At 40.7% G+C, this 19,948-nt stretch overlaps 1 protein-coding gene across 1 annotated transcript in view; it reads left to right on the plus strand.

Moving 5' to 3' along the window:
• Positions 1-19,948, plus strand: part of LOC117553402 (nidogen-1-like) — a 55,883-nt gene that overhangs the window by 4,470 nt on the left and 31,465 nt on the right. Inside the window, exons 2-5 of the mRNA XM_034227302.1 lie at positions 14,200-14,502; positions 16,928-17,157; positions 18,326-19,014; positions 19,244-19,384. Coding sequence (XP_034083193.1) covers positions 14,200-14,502; positions 16,928-17,157; positions 18,326-19,014; positions 19,244-19,384 — 1,363 coding nt within the window. The remainder of the gene's footprint in view (positions 1-14,199; positions 14,503-16,927; positions 17,158-18,325; positions 19,015-19,243; positions 19,385-19,948) is intronic.

A 19,948-nucleotide genomic window follows, 5' to 3' on the forward strand; every position in this document is an offset into this window, starting at 1 on the left:
GCCCCCCCTTTGGAGAAAAAAAAAGGTCGGGCCCCCCCAACACAAATAGTCAGGCTCAGTGGCGGCGCCAGAGATTTATTTTGGGGGTGCTGTGGGGTAGCTTGACGTTTCATAGAGGGTGCTCAAACATTTAGGGTTTCCCATTAATGTACCGGGCGCTACAGTTTAATTTTCTACTGCAACACTCCCCACGCAAATACATAACGTACCCGTGACTGTTAGAATGAAGGCTCGATAATCAGCTCACGGCATACGTAAGCAGGGGTCAAGTGCTATTTTCATAGGTGGTGTGTGGACCTCACATAGGGGGGGCCGGGGGCATGCTCCCCCGGGAAGATTTTTCAATATTGAAGTTGAAAGCATCAATCTGGTGCACTTTGAGAGCAACATGAAGAGCTCTATGGATACCTCTCTCAACACCCATATGAAACAGAACTGGAAACAGATTTACTTTTTCTTTATGGATATTTTACAAATCACTGACATTCCCCTTTTAAACTTTATTCTTTTTTTACTGTCATATAGTATTTCATAGCTGTTTTTCATTTATTCTCTTGTTTTTTTTAAACTATAATGATCATATAAATGTGTGCCTCGGAAATAATTGTTTACATTAATGGTGACCAAAACGTTTGAGACCCACTGAGATAACACTGAGAGAGTCCTTTAGTTCACTGAGTCTCTCAGTCTGACAGGAGAGGACTCTCCTCCACTTTGTTGTTGAAAAAACTCCTTATATGTTAGCATAGCTCGCTAGCACCAGAAGCTAACAACAATGATCTCCGGTACCGGTGCGCTCTCTCTCTCGCTCGCGCACACAAAATGGCTCGTTCCACACACACACAGAGCAGAGCTTTAATGAAACACAGACGTAATAGTACTGTACTGCATCATATTATTTTCGAATACATTTTTCAAATTATGATTTTTTTTAAAAATCTTTTTTAAATTTTTATAACCATTTTTCCTCCTGGTCTCTCGCGCCCCCCTGGCATGCCTCTGCGTCCCCCAGGGGATGCGCACCCCCCACTTTGAGAACCACTGCTGTAACTACAGTGTTTTGTATTTGAGACCTTTTGGTGCAGTCTTACAAAGAGTATTAGGGTTTTGCTTATTTAACGGCTGGTTGTCAAATTCCATAATACCGTACAGTTGTTCATACCTACTTGTAAGAATAGTCATCATTTATGGGCAGATGTTATGAAATCTAATGTCCAAAGTCATACTGAAGAGAGAATGAACCCATTTTATTTTGAAATCTGTAAATAAAATGGATTCATGAAACTGGACCCCACATTTCTCCAATTAGCAGCTGCTGCTGTTGGTTTGAGGCCAAACATGAGATTTGATGACAACAAGATAAAAAAGGAATGTCGGATTGGTCCTTTAGTTAAGGTAAAAAAACGTTTTATATCGCAGGCTGTAATGAACCACGTCCATATTGCGAGGACGATATCACTTGCGATCTTTAAACTAATAATTAAATATACAACGTCAATATCGTTCTTCTTTGGTTCACTGCCAACATGTGGGCAGAAACTTAAAAAAATAATGAAATGCATTATTACCAACAAAAGTGGTTTCATCGTTAATTATTTATCAACCCCTTAGAGAGAAAGTCTTAATGCCTTAATTTATCGCATTTCAAGCAGTATTTACGAAATGTTCACATCGCACTTACGAAAAGTGTTCTTTATATATGGTAACTTAGCCCCTATAGTTCTGCAGGTTTGAACACAAAAACAACGAGCATTTGTAATAATGGAGCTTTTCAGAATAAAATGCCTCGAAGCCTTGGGATGGTCTCACACTGTGAAGCTCTAATTGGTTGCTGTGAGTCTGCAGTCCATAAAGGACCCGCCCCCCTCTTTAAAGTTTCTCCACCTACCCCCCTAAAACAGGGACATCCTGTCGGTCCCCAGTAATTATCAGCACTTCAGCGACGCTCCTCCAGCTTCCTTTTATACACTCAATCTGACGTCAGGTAGGAAAACACTGAAGGGTTGATAATAAAATCACATCTCTTGGCTGGGCGCCAGCTGCTGCTGTTGAGGGTCTATTCCTCCGCAGGAAGTGGAGGGTCCTCCGCAGAGTTGGCACATCTGGAAGGTATGAACGCGAGACATCTGTCCTCCAAAACCAGATGGCAATACTCCGTGTGTTTCCTCCCTCTGCTGTTCTCACACTGATAACGGTGATCTCAGGCGTCCGACATGTGTGATGTCAGAGACGTTCTGGCAAGTTTCCACTGAAGGTCCTCAAACACTGCATGCATTATTATACATGTACACACTAGTGATTTACTGTGGAAATATGCAGCAGAGAATCCAACATGTAGGCTTCAGGAAACTATTTTCATATGTCTTATTGCATAGATTATTAACGTAAAAACTAATGACTAAAGCCATGTACTCATTAGCACAAAAACACCCTTTTAGTTAATATGTATGTGGTGTGACTCAACACACTTATACATATTTCATGTACAATGAAAGTGAAAACATTTTCTGTGGGAAGTGTGATCAAAGTAGATGTGTGTTTGCGCTCCATGCACAGTAAAACATGTGGATAGAAACGTATATTCTAATAAAAAATAGATAAGCATCTGATTTGACTGAATTTAGGAGAGAAGGTTTCTCTACTAAAGTATATGTGCTAAGCCAAGATAGTAGACTGTATTTAGGTGTGTTTTCTCTAAATGTTTGCCATTTTTTTTTACACATTTCCACACAAATAGATGAATTTGTCCGACATGTGTGATGACAGCGACGTTCTGGCAAGTTTCCACTGAGAGCGCATGCAGGTCCTCAAACACTGCATGCATTATTATTACATGTACAAACTGGTGATTTACTGTGGAAAATATGCAGCAGAGAATCCAACATGTAGACTTCAGGAAACTATTTTCATATGTGTCATTGCATATTTTAACCCCCTGAGACCCACATAGGACATTTCCGTTTTTGTATATGTTTGTGTTTTGGCTATACAATTGTCATTTCTTTACAGTATAATCAGGTGTTACACATCCCAGAAATCAGCACAACCTCAGCTAATGATATATGTCACTCATTAGAGACTTATACACTATAATAGGGGATGTTTGCCTATAAATAAAAAATGGAGCTTGAATTTTTTACTTATTTCATTAAAAATAACTGCTAACCATAACATTTAAAGAAACATTCAACACAGACATTTGCACACATTTATTATCATTGTATCAGAACTGATTAGAAGATTCTAACTTATTCTGTTCATTAGTTATGCCCATTCTTTTGGGCAGTGTCCATGGGCGTTCTTTTGCCAGGAATTGTCATTTTTGTCCTTCCAATTTTGAAGACTACACATCATGGCAGTTCCTGTCCACAATCACACATGGCATGCTGAGCAGATTCGTCTGAATTTTCATCGACATCGTCACCTTGAAAAATCAGCTCCAAAGGCTCAGTTTTAGTAAACTTCCTTGCCATACCTCAGTCTACTTTTAAGACACTAAAAGAACGTATTCCAACTTTTATTTTGTTTTTGCGCGTGGAATTATACCGGCTCTCGTTAACTGACTCTGAATCAGACCCCGATTGGCTGTGACTGCATCCACTCATGCCCCGGCCACACGAGGACGAAAACGGCTAAACGCATAGGATTAACGCAAACGCAATCGCAAAAAACCTTCCGTCCACACGCAATATTCACCGGATAGTGTCTGTCCACACGAGACCGCTCCGTTTAGCTACAACCGCTGGAGAAGCTGCAGTACATATGCAGGAGCCTGTACGTGGCGCTGTAACTTCCTCCACAAAAGCAGCGAAGAAGCATGGTTGTCATGGTTGCCCTTCTGTTTATTCTCCGCGGTGGGGGCCGAGGGAACCGGGCAGAGTTTCTCGCCAGTCAACGTGTATTAAAGTTTAAATCTTCCGACAAAATTATAAAAGTGCCGGTCAAAGGTCTTCTTTGTTATTTATTGAGCTTTAAAACAAATGAATAACGACTCTATATAATATAATAATAAAATACACAGAGCCTCTCTTTTTCCTCCCTCTCTTTGGACAGCGTCAGTGTCTGTTTCATGCAGCAGCTGATCCAGTAATGAGTGACCCGGCCGACAGTAAAAATAAACATATTTATAACTAGTTTAGGTAGTTTGAGAGGTGTCTCCGTCCTGTCAGATTAGACTTCTCTCGCGTTTATGTCCATATCGAGAGAAAGATAAATAATCTGAATTCAGTGTGCAGTTTACTTTGACGCGGGGGTGAGCAGCAGAGGTGGGGCTATTGCCTCATCATTATCAGAAAATGATCGTATAGGGCGTACACACGGAGCCGTTGTACCCCCCAGAGCGTTGCGTATGCCGTTCTATCCACCTTGGGACCCGTTATCGTTTCCGCAGTCGTTTCCGCAGTCGTTTAGTGCCGTATTCGGTCGTCCTCGTGTGGCCGAACGGTCTATATGACACTAAACAGTAACGCAAACGACCGTTTTCGTCCTCGTGTGGCCGGGGCATCAGTGTCCGATTCAGAAACGTGACTCTTACACTCTTTACGTCACAAACAAAGATGGTGGATGAGAATAGATCTATAAAACAACCAGAAAACGATAAGCAATGCGCCAGAATCAAGGTGAGACTATCCGCATCTTTTAAAACTTTACGCACATTCGTTTCACCGAAATAAGTGCCACAGGGTCCTAAAACCCGGAAGTAAGTTAGCATTTTACCACTTCCGGTTCCCTCGACAAAAACCAATGCAATTTCTCCATAGGATTTAGGAAAATAGCTTGAAATAAGGTCTGTGGTTGAGACACATTTAAGAGGCGGAACACGTTTTGTTCAGCCGGATAATCTCCACATGTCTACCCTACTTTTATAATTTTCGAATCATAAATCTAATCTAATGTGTGTCAACCACAGACCTTATTTCGAGCTATTTTCCTAAATCCTATGGAGAAATTGCATTGGTTTTTGTCGAAGGAACCGGAAGGAGTTTACTTCCGGGTTTTAGGACGCGTCACTGTGGCACTCGATTGCCGTTTCTGTAGTTTAAGAGGAAAAACACGGCATGTCTCTGGCTCAAACTGCTGAGAAGTTATGACACTTTGAACACAACGTGATATTTGGGATCGACCCCCGTGGGTCTCAGAGGGTCTGTACAAATTACATCATTGTAATCAGGTTTTGATGGATTTTGTTCCCTTCAGTCATTTGTTTCACATCATTTCTGACTAAATTGGCATGCTGCAGAGAGGTAATCCATCACAGTTAATGGTTACATTATTGCTGTGTAATGCATTGGAGATTTATTTTCTAAAATAAATTCCAGTGGAGAAAAGTGTTGCATGCGTGCGGAAGAAAAAACCTTTATATCTATATTCATTATCGCAGATTTCTTAATGACCAAGACCCATGATGGCTTTAAATGTCTTTTGTTTTTCCATAAAAAATTGTCCAAACTCAAAGATATTCAATAGAAAAGAACATTAACGCGGTTAACGTTTTACTTCTCTGAAAAGTGTTGCATGCATAGCTGTATTAAAAGTCTGAAGCCAAATGTTTCATACAAAGCTTCGTCTTCCTCCGCCTGTTCAACCTGTGAACTTATAAAAGCTTTGGGAGTGTCGTTAGCCATTAGCTTGTTTTCCGCTCAGACAAAAGACTTCCTGTGACGAAGCTCCAGAGTCCTCGGCTCTGCAGGCATCTTCTTCTAAAGTCAGATTCCTGCTGGGAGACTCCGGCCTTTCACCCACAAGCTGCTGTCATTCATGCGTTCCTCTGAAGGAAGTCTCCTCGGTGAAAAGCTCCCCTGAAGAGCCGTCTCTACGCTGAGCCCCTCGAGGCTTTTCAGGGGCAGCCGAGCAGCACGGCTTTTCGTCTCGGGCTCTTGTTTCATTTCGCAACATCATCTCAAACGCACATAGCCTTCTTTCATGTTTTCGCAAAGCTCAGGCTCTGACCTTTGACCTCTCTGCTCGTCTGCTTGAAGATTTATATTACCTGCACTCCACAGGTAGAGTCATTTCCTCCTGTTAGAAGTTAAATCATACATTTCAAAAACTGCAGTCAGCAAAGTCGGTCAGGATTACGCTGCAGGAATAAGTCCTGAAACCTGGAAATGACCCTAACCCTAACCACTTCCTGTTCCCTCGTCTAGCAGACAACGGTTTTTCGAACGGTTTGTGGTTAGATGACTGAAATAAGATCTCACAAGCTGAAGAGATTTTGACGTCATGTTCTACGACATAAAATGCATCAGTAGTTACCCAACTCGTGAACGTCCAAAGCTTCCATATGTCATAAAAATGACGGTTGCTATCAAGTGACAATGACATATATTTGTTTGTCTTTAAATCTTTCTTGAAAGACAGAGATGTTTTCGAACACAGTTGTTGAAATGTTGTTCTTAACCCTAAAAACCCAAATAATGCCTACCACAAAACATTGACGATGACCATCCTTCAACCACCAAGTGTGGAGCACGTCAGTGGCGTACCGTGTCTATCACAACTGGACCTTCTGTAGACACACACACACTTCTGCAATATGGGTGAACTGTTCCTTCCTTTAAAAGGTTAGGGTTTAAAGGTCGGATGGTTTTTGAGAGCCTATTCTGGGATTGGATTTAAAGGGGAACACTACCTTAATTAAGAATTCCATAACGATATGTCCATTGCCTCGGAAAGTTCAACCAATATTGGTGAAGATGAGCGTCTCTCTCAAAGCCAAAAATCAGCAACTCTCAAGTATGAAGAGCTGCTCCGTGGACAATAAATGGGAGGCTAATTTTTGGAACCCACACATTGACTGTTTTCCCTTATCGAACCCAAATTGGCTTTACTCCATTGTAGTTTTCTCAGTTATGTAACAGAAAACGTTCCCATAGATTCAGAACATTCCCATGGTTCATCTCAGTGTCATGTATAACATATTGCATATATATTATTATTACTATTACATTGCATTTAGCTGACGCTTTTGTCCAAAGCGACTTACAATAAGTACATTCGACCAGGAAGACACAACCTTGAAGAAAACAGAATCATATAAGTATATCAGGTTTCATAGAGCCAAACATTTCAAGTGCTACTCAACTGGCTTTAGGTAATCCAGTCCTTTATTGGTATAAAAGTGCTTCGTTAATCGTTCTAACGCTCGAAGTGGAGTCGAAAGAGATGAGTTTTCAGTTTGCGCCGGAAGATGTGCAAGCTATCTGCCGTCCTGATGTCAATGGGGAGCTCATTCCACCATCTTGGAGCCAGGATAGCAAACCCACGTGTTTTCGCCGATGGGAACTTGGGTCCCCCTCGCAGCGAGGGCGCAACGAGTCGTTTGGCTGATGCAGAGCGTAGTGCACGCGCTGGGGTGTACGGTTTAACCATGTCCTGGATGTAGGAAGGGCCAGATCCATTCGCAGCACGGTAAGCAAGTACCAGTGTCTTGAAGTGGATTCTAGCAGTTACCAGTTCACTGGCTAGCAGTTATCTAGCCAGTGAAGGGAGCGGAGGAGCGGAGTGGTGTGGGAGAATTTAGGAAGGTTGAAAACCAGACGAGCCGCTGCATTCTGGATGAGCTGCAGAGGTCGGATGGCACATGCAGGTAGACCAGCCAGGAGGGAGTTGCAGTAGTCTAGGCGTGAGATGACGAGAGCCTGGACCAGAACCTGAGTCGCTTTCTGAGTCAGCTGGGGACGTATCTTCCTGATATTGTAAAGCGTGTATCTGCAGCAGCGGGTTGTAGCAGCGATGTTTGCAGTGGAGGACAGGTTGTTATCTAGGGTCACACCCAGATTCCTTGCAGTCTGAGTCGGGGAAACAACTGAGGTGCCGATGTTGATTGTCAGGTCAAGAGTTGGACAATCTTTTCCCGGGAGGAAGAGCAGCTCAGTCTTGTCAAGGTTGAGTTTGAGGTGGTGAGCAGACATCCACTGAGAGATGTCAGCTAGACAAGCAGAGATGCGTGCGACGACCTGGGTCTCTGAGCGGGGAAAGGACAGAATTAATTGGGTGTCGTCAGCGTAGCAGTGGTAAGAAAAACCATGCGGGCTAATGACTGATCCGAGCGAGTTGTGTACAAGGAGAAGAGGAGGGGACCAAGAACAGAGCCCTGAGGGACCCCCGTAGTTAATTGACAATATATTAATATATATATATATATATATATAACAGATTTCCATTAGGATTATCTTCCTCTTGTCGCCCGCTGACCCTCATCCTCCCAGTATCAGTGCAACATTTAGGACCAGTGTTGGAAGAAGTAGCCAGATCCTTTACTAACTCAAAATAATTACTATATTCACAGAGTAGATATACTTTGTTTCACATACAAGTCATGCATTTAAGATCTTAGTAAAGTATACAGTTGACACGACTTAGACCTTCAACCCAAATTGGCTTTACTCCATTGTAGTTTCCTCAGTTACGTAACAGCGAACGTTCCCATAGATTCAGAACATTCCCATGACGGCTCTCAGTGTCATGTATTACATATTTCCCAATTCATTGTCTATGGAGCTGTTCCAGACATTAAACTTGATGACATCCCAAGTTTGGGTTTTGGCACTCTTGGAAGATACTTGTTCATGTTTGCTTTTACTTGTGGATTGACTGAGACCATTGGAACAACATGTATGCATTTTCAAGAGGGCGTACTTCCTCTTTTAAAGCCAAGAAGAAGAGGAGGTTTGAACAGCTGTTTTCTCTCTCCCAGGCTGCCTGACAGACAAATGTACATTGAGAGATAAGCTGCAGGAATGTAAGATATACAGTTTATGTCTGGAGCGGCTGATGAGCCAAACATCAGTTCCTCAGAAGATCCTTTTCCTCCTGTTCTCCACCACTGCAGCCCTTATATGTCCCTCTTACTTCTCCCTCCGTACAAACACTGAGGCCTACATCTAAAACAAAGAGGTTTCCCTCAATGACATAATGACGCACACTTTTTAAATGCAACACTTTGAAGATGAACCACCATGAAACTGCCACAAAGGCTCTCTAGCATTCACTACAGGTAGATTTGAGATTATTAACTTACAAAGTAATGACTAAAGCCATGTGCTCATTAGCACACAACACCCTTTTAGTTAATATGTATGGATGTATGTTATTTCAGTGAAAGTGAAAAGATTTTCTGTGGGAAGTGTGACCAAAGTAGATGTGTTTGCGCTCCATGCACAGTAAAAAACATGTGGATAGAAACGTGTATTTTGTTCTTCCAATACACATGTGTTAAGCCTCTGTTTGACTGAATGTAGGTATATGTGCTAAGAGAAGATAGTAGACTGTATTTAGGTGTCTCCTCTATATTTTTTTTGTACACATTTCCACACAAATAGATTCATTTATCAGAAGTGTATTCATTTAGCTTTCAAGCATGACCATTTTCTTCTTCTTGGGATTTCTGCGATTCTTTGTGTTTTCGCTAAAAGTTTTTCATTTATTTTTCCTAAACCTGTGCTCACGGCAAATGGCTCTTGTGTACATTTCGTTTTTTGTGTTTCTTCTTGTTTTCTAACTTGAGGCCTCATAACTACACATTAACCTTTTGAATATGCGAGTCATTCTGGGAAACACAGTCCCTTAATCCTAAGTAAATAGTAATAAAGCAGCTTGTGTGCAGCTCAGTGTGAACGAGTGCACTGACTGATGGATATTAGTGACAGTCTGTCACACACGAGGCACATTAAACTCACTAACTTCTGGTTCTTTCTAACTGTGGAGGATATCACCGGTATCATTAACCAGCAGCTATTTTTAGAGCAATTAGCATGTTGCTAACAATGTCGTTTTTCCGACAGACCTGAGAGCAGCCCGAGGGTTTGAGTGCAGCAGCCTTTGTTTTCTGGTTTGAACTCTTAAATTAGACCTGTTGAAGAGGCACTTTAGAAAGAAACAAGGTTGTGAGATTGCTGCTTGAGTAACTTAAATGTTTTTAAATGACAACATCAACCGTAGCTGGAGTTACTTATTAGGATTATTTTCCTCGGTCCGCCCACTGACCCTCATCCTCCCAGTGTCAGTGCAACATTTATGAGCAAAGCCACCTTGAAGTGGAACCAGGAACCAGTGTTGGAAGAAGTAGCCAGAGCTTTAACTTACTCAAAAGAAGTACTATATTCAGGGTCAGCTTCTTCCCCAGGGCTGTTACCCTGCTGAACTCTGCCCGCTGATAGACTCAAGCCCATACCACCACCCACCTGTTTATATATTTTACTGTCAATGCCGTTTACACTGTATATATTCATCTGTTTATAGCCTATTTATAATTATTCTATTAATAAAAATTCCATGTATAATTATTCTCATTATGTAGACTCCTGCACTGCTATTTTGCACTTCTGGTCAGATGCCTAAACTTACATTTCGTCACTAGTACATGTGCTATGTAATGACAATAAAGTTGAATCTGAATCTGATATTCACAGTGTATCAAATCAAATCAAGTTTTATTTATATAGCACATTTTTAAAATGAGTTTTGGTCGAGCCAAAGTGCTGTACATACAATAAAAACACTTTACAATAAAAACACTTTACAATAAAAACACTTTACAACAAATATAACAGCAAAAAAATAAATAAATCACACACAGGGAAATGTCAGTCGTGCTCCGCCAGAAGGCCAGAGGGAAGAAGTGAGTTTTAAGTGTCGATTTAAAAACCCCTAGGGTCTGGGCCGACCTCACATGGAGGGGCAGAGTGTTCCAGAGCCTGGGGCCAGTGTATAAATACATTGTTACACATGTGCTTCTAAATTTGGGATTTTCTCTTACTAGTTTTTTGTACTGTTTTTACGTCTGTGGCTTCTGATCTGGTTTCATCGTCTCGTGTTTTACATTTGTTTCATGTCCCGTCTGTTTTTCATTATGCTATGTTTTTATACAGTTGTTGATGTACAGCACTTTGTTAAACTCTGTTGTTTTTAAATGTGCTGTAGAAATCAAATGGATTGGATTGTTACCCAACAAGGAATGCATTTAAAATCTTAGTAAAATAGACAGTTTAAACGACTAAGATCTTCAAAGTGTATCGTAAAAATATGACTGGATAAAAGGCCAATTTATGAAACAATATGCATCGCCATTACAGGAGACCAAATGAAACGTTAGTTAATGCAGATTTCTCCATGTTTAAAATGTGTTTGATTGAGTGGTATCATGTCAACTCAACAACATGTGTAAAATACGTCTAGTTTACTATAGAGATTTTAAGGAAGAGATGTTGATCTTATATCGTTGTGTTTTTGGATTACCCAGCTTTGACAGCAAAACGTAAAGTGAATTTATGGCGCATGCACATACGAACAAAACCGACCATTACCGATTAACATTAAAAAAATATATACATTTAAAAGAATGTAAGGACACAACTCGACAGCACATTTTAAATAGTTCCAGTTGTTTTTAGACATGTTCAGGCAGACATGTTTCATATTATATCGTTGTGGTAAGGAGCCCCCAGTTTGGTAATCCAGCCTCGACTTCAAAACACAAAATGAAGGATGTGTCGGCGTCTGCAGCCTCCAGCATCGTGCCTCTGTGTGTTGTGTGTTGTTTTGTTTGTGTTGTTCCTGAGCTTGTTGGGTGTCGGCTGAGTCTTTCTGCTTCACATTAATGAGATCTCAATCAGGCCAGAGGGGTTTAACTAATTACACCTGACGAGATAACACAGGTCTTTATTACCGCTACAAACCATGAGAATTGGTCTTGCTTATAATTAGACCTACCTCTGCTTACTGCTTAATATTGACTATGGATTTATAGTTTCAACCACTTTACATACAAACATCTTCACGTGGCAACTTCTTAAATGTGAGGATTTGCTGCTTTTTTCTGTGTGTATCATCCAAGTGAAAACCTTCATGTGTAATTTCACTGACCAACCAAATGACTTTTCAATTAATAACTCAGTACATTATTTAGAAAATAGCTGCAGAAATGTACATATTTTATACACTTTTATACGCTTTCATATCAAAATTCTCACAACATTTTAATGAAAACACGTGCAAAGTTATGATATATGTTTATTACTCTTATAACATTTAAATAACTACACCTTTGAATGATTCATGCTCTGTTATGCTAAAATGCAACTATTTATGAATGACATCCATGGTTCCCTTTATAACCAACACTGATCATATTTCAAATAATTGCACACCTTTGAATTTAAAAGCTGTGGTTGAAATTAAAGTGACATTTAGGATAAAGCAATCCTCCGAGCCGTCGTTACATGAAGTCCGTCTGTTTATCCTCCTTCCTTGGATGGATACGCTTCGTGGTCACAGTTCACGGTGTTCTGCGCTCAAACAGTGACGGTGGCATTCAATGTAAGGCGGATTTAAGTTAATGAGGTTAAAAAGATCCCTTTTATTCCGAGTGAATGGGAAGTTATTGTGAGGAATTCCTGTGGGATGACAAAGCGAGCCGAGCTGTAGGAGAGTCCAGGATCTGAAGGTTAACTGTACTCTGAGAGACAGGACAAACTCTGTCCCTGCGTACACAACCAGACTTATTCAACAAATGGACACATGTTTTCTAAATTCACTTTTGTTTCTTCTTTCTTTCACGGTCAGATCGCAGACGGCGCTCTAGGAGTCCTTGAAAGCGAGCACAGTTGACATACCTTCTAACGTTTCTGAGTCTTCTGACACTAAAATGGCATTTTCCAGAGGGACAAATCAGTAGAAAAACATTGTTTATTGTGGCCAGTTTGCCTGATTTGTCTAGCGATCTGGCAACACAGAGCGTGTGCATTTAAACTCTGTCAACATTTGTAGGTTTACTTCAACTAACGCTTGTGAACGCCCTATATCTAACCAGAACTCATAATGCTAAATATGTTTGTTAGCTCTGTTAATATCGAATATTGGCTTTTTTTTAATATAAATACATAACGTATACCTTTTTAATGCAATTGATACCAGTTGTAATGTGTTCTCTTTAGTTCGAGAGCATCTTTGGCCAGATCTCATTCCCAAGTAAAATAAATCATCCACCATCTTAGTGTTTTTTTTTCGTAATACCCAATAATCTGAGTTATGAGAAAGTTGATCTGATTTATGAGAAACAGTTTTTATTCAAAGAGACCTTTAGGAACACTGTATCAGCTGAAGCTAAAATAAGATTCTTATTTTTAAATCCTACCTTAGTGAGAGAATTATAAATAACAAGCACAAGATTGTTCATAATTATCAGGTCCTACCTTATAATAAAAGTAAAGAAAGTTTCTGATTCCCTTTCTCCATATTTGTTTTTGTGAATATTCATGTTTTTTTTAATTATGCGATTTAGACTCTTTTCCTTATCGCCAGTAATCGAGAATGCCTTTCTGTTTTTTTCTGATGCGTCACTGACCTCGCTGACTTCCATTTAATTTAGTATTCATTTCAACCTGTGACACACAGCACCACGTCAACAAACATGAGAACGTGCAGGTCTACCAGGGTGTCATGTTCCCATTACGGCTATAAAAACAGTGACTACTTGAACTTAATGAATGCTAATTGTAGTCTTGTTCCCTGGAGACAAAAAACAGATGTTAATGAATGTAGTGGGGTTTTATCCAGTAACAAAAGAAGTGTAGCGAGCAGACACATTATCAGTATGATGTGATATTAATGGACAACAAAATTGTGTGGCCCTAAATGGACTTCCTTACAAACCTATAAAGCAGGGGTGTCCAAACTACGGCCCGTGGGCCAAATGCGCCCCGCGGACCATTTTGAATCGGTCCTCACTCAGCCAAATATATATGTTCAAATATATTACGCAGTATTCATGTGTTAATGAGCCCAATTTTCAAATAAATTCAGTCAATTAAAGTTGAAAACATCTTCTTGCAAATCTTACGTTGATAAGAAAAAAGCCCAGTAACAAATGTACATAGCAACCTTGAAATACACCCTTTATATTCCCTCTTATTATAATCAATCTGAAGCTTCTGATTTTAGGAATGAGCAATAATTGAAACCCTCTGGAGAGCTGTGAGCTGTTTTTCTCTTGCAGCATTTTCAAGTATCAAGAATAATTGACCTACTTTGGATTGACTTTTCCAACTTATAACTTAACTTATGAGGCAGTATACCTCACCTCTAGTGAGCGGCCCAGCCTTTCGTATATTTTTCTATATGTGGCCCTCGTGAAAAAGGTGTGGACACCCCTGCTATAAATAATCCACGGGTATTAAATTGTTCTGCCTTCTGTTCCAGATTAACACGAATGGATTTGTGTCCACGGTGGAGCCCGAGGCCGAGGAGGAGTACCTCGGGAAGATGCCCTCCAATTTCAAAATGATTGCGGCCCTGCTGGGGGACCTGGAGGACAGCGACGGACAGGGGAGGGTCCTCTTCAGGTGGGACAGCAGCCCGGAGGTCCTGAATAAATCTGCAGAGCACATCAGGAGAGCTTTCCCCAGAGACGAGGGAGTGGATCCCATCACCGTCTTCATCGTCACGTGGGAGAACATGGCCGCCCGGGGGACGTCTGGACGAGGAGACCGACTGGACACCAAGGTGAGGGGCTGTTATATTTATTATTAGTCAACATGTCGGATTTTAATAATTATAACAAAGACATGCAAAACAAAAACAAACAAAAAACGTTCAAGTTACCAAAACAATTCTCAAATAGTCTCTGTCATGTTCAACAGGGGCAAGAAGAAGCTTAAAAACACTTTCTGGTCCTCCCCCCTCTAGCGTACATTTTTCTGATTTCATCAAGCAGACAGCATTTGAATCCTGTAGTTAAGTCTTGGGAAACGAGTGTCATAGATATGCAGAGTTAGAGGAAGTATTCAGATCATTTACTGCAATACAAGTACTATAACCACAGCATGAAAAAAACCCACTCCAAATAAAAGTACTGCAGTCAAAACCTTGTTTAAGTATGAAAATACTCTAACTCAGTGGTTCTCAACTGGTCAGGCCTCGGGACCCACTTGTTCCTTTGTCAATAAATCACGACCCGAAATTTGAACCACTCAAATCTATTCAACAAAAGATCGTGCTGTAATATATATATACGCTTTTTAGCATACAATATTAATTAAAGTGAATTACAGTGGATATATCTCTTCACAGAACTAAAGTATTCTTTAAAAAAGGTTTAATGAGATGATGGAATCAAAGCTGAACTGTATAACATCAAAAGGCCCACATGCTGAAAACCCAACCCCAGCAGGGGGGTCAGGGGGGATTCTCCCCCAGGAGATTTTTAGAAATACTAACATATAAACTACGGATTCTGGTACACTCTGAGAAGAAAATAAATACATCTATTACTACCCGACATATTAATAATATTTTATGCCATTGTTTGTTTTTCACTTTGTTCTGACAGCTGAACTTGTCTGTGTGAATTACTTTGTGGGTAAGGGTAGATAGCCCCCATTGTTCTGTGACCTGTCAATCATCAAACCGGGGGTCATATTTCATTACGTGTTCATTTCTATCTGAAGTTGTACCCATGGATGTATAAAGAATAGTTCTACCGCAAAGTTATTCTCCGTGGGGACTTCCGGCAACAATCTTGATTCTGATTGGCCAGAAGATGATCACTACGTGACAGAAGTTTTCAAAACCGTTTATGGTCTCCGGTACTTCCAGTCCAACGCCGACTGCATGCACAGCGTTAGAAAATCGGGCCTTCAGAATAAAAGTTTGATTTTTTTTCTTCACTCACACAATTGCGACCCACTCGAAACGGGTCCGCGACCCACTTTTGGCTGGCGACCCACCAGTTGAGAACCACTGCTCTAACTCATGCATCAAAAAACTTAAAGGAACTCTAAAAAACATGCTGCTATACTAATGCTAGGAATAACGAACACAAAACCGTTAAAAATGTCTAAGTATTTAATATAATACATGAAGTATGAAGAGTAAAATGTACCCTATCAGTGTTTTACTATTATATGATCTTTCTAAACTACTATGACTGCAGTTTTAGTATGTATGTTGCATTTTACTGCTGTAGACGTTTAAGGTTTTGATGATTTTAACTTCTTTATATACTGTTGGGTAGTTTAATCTACAGAAATGCATCATATTCTATACAAATCATAATATCTTTGTAGTACAAGTATCATAAATATAGAATTTTCTATAAGAGGGCGGTTGAAGATTGCATCAGATTGTACAGGCGAGTCATCCTATAAGACGTAGGAGTAACACGAATATATACGCAACTCTCCTCATTATAAGTGATTTGGATGAAAGTTCCCAAATGCAAATAATAGGTGAGGATCTTTATCACAGAAATGTCCGATATAACTTCATGCTACAGTTTACTCTCATGGGATCTAGGGGTAATTACCTCTAGTGTACATCAAGATAAGCAGAGTCAGCGTTTGATGTAAAGAAAATACAACACAAACAAACACAGGAAACACAAAAGTAGGCAAAGATTGAAGATTATTGTGCGGCATTTCCATTTTTGTCCTAAACGATTATATATTTTAATACAGCAGCTCAAAAAATGACCATTATTACAAAGTATGAAATGCCAGAGGCCTTTTGCACTTCATGTTTGAGGCTCATAACATCTACCTCAGACCTGAGTATGTCAATATGCAAAGAGAAATACTCCAAAAGTAAGTCCATCTCAGAATAAAGTACAATACCATATGTGTTTTTCTTTCTTGGAGGGACATTGTTAAAAGCACAAAATAATGGACTTTGCAGAGGGAACACCATGATGTCCTAATTCATTGTCTTCCTGTCTATCACTTTTTATTAAAATGTACATATTATACAGGTGTTCATGCTATCATGTCCTCTCCATGATTGCTTTTACTCACACTCTGACCTTTAGCCTTTACCTGCTAAATGTCCTTCACGCAGAGTTTTCCAGCTGGTCAATTATCCTCTCTAACACGCACAGCCAGTGAGGAATCCAGATTAATTTCCCCTGTTAACAACACCTCCTTTGTTCTTTCAGAGAAACACTTTCCAGCTGGTTGTGGCCACAATGGAGTTGTCTTCCTGCGCCATCCTCTTGTACCCCCGAGACGGCATGCAGTTCCTCTCCACGCCAGTAGGGGGCGAGAATAAGATCCTTGAGGCGGGATTCAATGAAGGACTGGTGGACGGCTGGTTCTGGAAAGCATCAATGGGAACGTACTTCCGCACCACCACCGATGAAGAGAGCTCCATCAGCGAACTCACTGAGTATGAATCTGATGTTATTTGAGCTTCTATAAGGCCAAGATACTTTTTTCATGTATATTTTTCCTCTACAAAAAAAACAGTTCTCTAAAGGTTCAAGGCTTTTAATAGCCGCGTTCACACACTAAGTACTTTGCCGTACTTAGTTCCCAGCACTTAGTTCCCAGCACTCAGTTCCCCTATGGAACTAAGAGCCGACCGCGTTCACACCGGAATAAGTTCCCTGAGGGAAGATTACGCAAATGAGCCGCTGGCGTCACTTCGTCTTCTTCTGCTTTGGGTTTACTGGCAGGCCGCAAACAACTTCACGGCGTATACTGCCGCCCGAAGTCCCCGGCCGGAAGTCCCCGGAGTTGGGGACTGGCTTCTACTGAAGCCTTCTGAGTAAATCGCCAGAACGCTGACACCTCCTCATCTCCACCGCTCCCATGTTTTCTTTTGTGTTGCCATAATTTAGTCTCTCTGCGTTTGTGTGCTGGGTGAATGCTAATGCTAATAATGTTAATGCGAGGATAATAAAATGGCGGCTCTACAAAACATTTCAGAGTTTTACGGGGCGTGGTTTGCAATTCGCCCAGCCAATCAGAACACTGTTTTCCCCCCAGGAGAGTACCACCTCTCAGCAGGCACTAAAAATGGGGGTAAAAGTTCCCGGTACTAAGTGCTCTTTTTGGTGTGAACGTGACATAAGGGGTACTAACGGAACTAAACGGGAAAAGTACGGGGAAAAGTACTCCGGTGTGAACGCGCCTATTGTCATTTGTACATAGCTACAGTGTAGTTATGACAATGACTATCAGTCTTAAGTCACAGGCTCCTCCAACAGTGCAACACAATAAAACAGATAATAGTGCAAGTAAATGAAATAAAATAAAATAGAATATAATTGAAATTGTGCAGAATAGTCTATATACAAGTCATTTGAATATTGATATAAATATATATAAGTTGCAAACAGTTCAGGTGTTTAACGGGTGCAGGGGGGAATTTTGAAAATACCATCAAATGTGCAGATTGTTCAAAGCTCTGGTCACTGGAAATGAAAGAGCAAACATCTCCATACAAGTGTAGACGAGGCCTAAAAGATACACAACATTCATTTATATGCTATGACAATGATTTCATCAACTTGGGAAGTGGCTTCTCATTGATATTTCCTTTATCCAACCAGAAAAACCAACTCAGGACAGAAAGGAGTTTGGGTGTACGAGATCGGCTCCTCGCCATTCTTTGTCGCCATTACACCCGGAGTGACCCCCGAGGACGAAGAGGCCATCGAACCTCAATCAACCGTGTTGCCAAGGCAAACTGAGGAATCCCAGGTGGAGGAGATCCCAACTGCCAATGAATACCAACCCATTTACCCAGAAAGTGAGACTGACGAGCCAGATTATGAGCCAGACTTTGAGACTGTCACACCAGAATACACCGACTTCGAGAGGGCTGAACCAAGATACCCAGAACCATCTGAACCAAGATACCCAGAACCATCTGAACCAAGATACCCAGAACCATCTGAACCAAGATACCCTGAACCATCTGAACCAAGATACCCTGAACCATCTGAACCAAGATACCCAGAACCATCTGAACCAAGTTACCCTGAACCATCTGAACCAAGATACCCAGAACCATCTGAACCAAGTTACCCTGAACCATCTGAACCAAGATACCCAGAACCATCTGAACCAAGATACCCTGAACCATCTGAACCAAGATACCCTGAACCATCTGAACCAAGATACCCAGAACCAGTTGAGTCGAGGTACCCAGAACCAGTCCAACCAGTACCCCCCTATAATCGACCCCAGCAACCCCAGATCGTCGTGGTTGACGAAGACGAAGATCTCAATGTGAATGGTAAATCAGAAAAGCAAAAAGAAAAAGTATATCTTGAGTATTTCTAACGTGTTTTGCTTGGGTAATCCTAAAGTTATTGAGTTAGAGACGAAGATCTCAATGTCAACGGTAAATCACAAAAGCTAAAATAAAAGTGTATTCCTCCTGTTTTTGTCTTCCGTCATCCTGTCAAAGTTCTTCAGTTAATTCATTGAACACGATTGGTTTGTCCTCTGGTTGTTTTTCACAGTATTTTCGTACAATTCGGAGACCTGCGCCCACAACCAGCAAACATGCTCGGCCTTCGCTGACTGTCGGGATTACAGCCAAGGGTACTGCTGCCAGTGTAAACCTGGTTACTATGGAAATGGAAAGGACTGTGTAGCAGAAGGTGAGAAGCATTTCTGTTTTCTTGGATGTTTATGAAGTGACTGTAAAGATGTAGCGGGTTGTACTCAACACACATCACAAATCTGATTGACCTGATGTTGATAGTTTTGTGTCAACATCATGTTTTGTTATCTTGGGGTTTTTTCTTAACCTATTCTAAGCAGAACCAGTATCTGCTAAATCTACTTCGGGTTGATATTTGTCCACAAAGATGGAGATATCTTTCATTTTTGGCAACAATAGTAACCATCTAAGTCAGTGGTTCCCAACCTGGGGGGTGCTCCCCCCTTGGGGGGTCGCCAAAGATCACAGGGGGCGCCAGGCCTCAGATGATTTGAGGCCAAATATCATATTTAAATTTTTATTTTTTTACATATAATTGTAACGCAATACATGATTGTCACTAAAAGCCTTGTCTCTACATTACAATAAAAAATAATAATAATTGATTAATTAATTTGAATACAAATTCAAGTTAGCTATTATATAAAAAGACAGAAATGTATAATTCTTTCTTTAATAGAAATGTTTCTTCTGCCCGTAAAGTGTCCAAACCAGGCTTGTC

Source organism: Gymnodraco acuticeps, unplaced genomic scaffold, assembly GCF_902827175.1.
Source record: "Gymnodraco acuticeps unplaced genomic scaffold, fGymAcu1.1, whole genome shotgun sequence".
In the NCBI taxonomy this organism is placed as follows: domain Eukaryota; kingdom Metazoa; phylum Chordata; class Actinopteri; order Perciformes; family Bathydraconidae; genus Gymnodraco; species Gymnodraco acuticeps.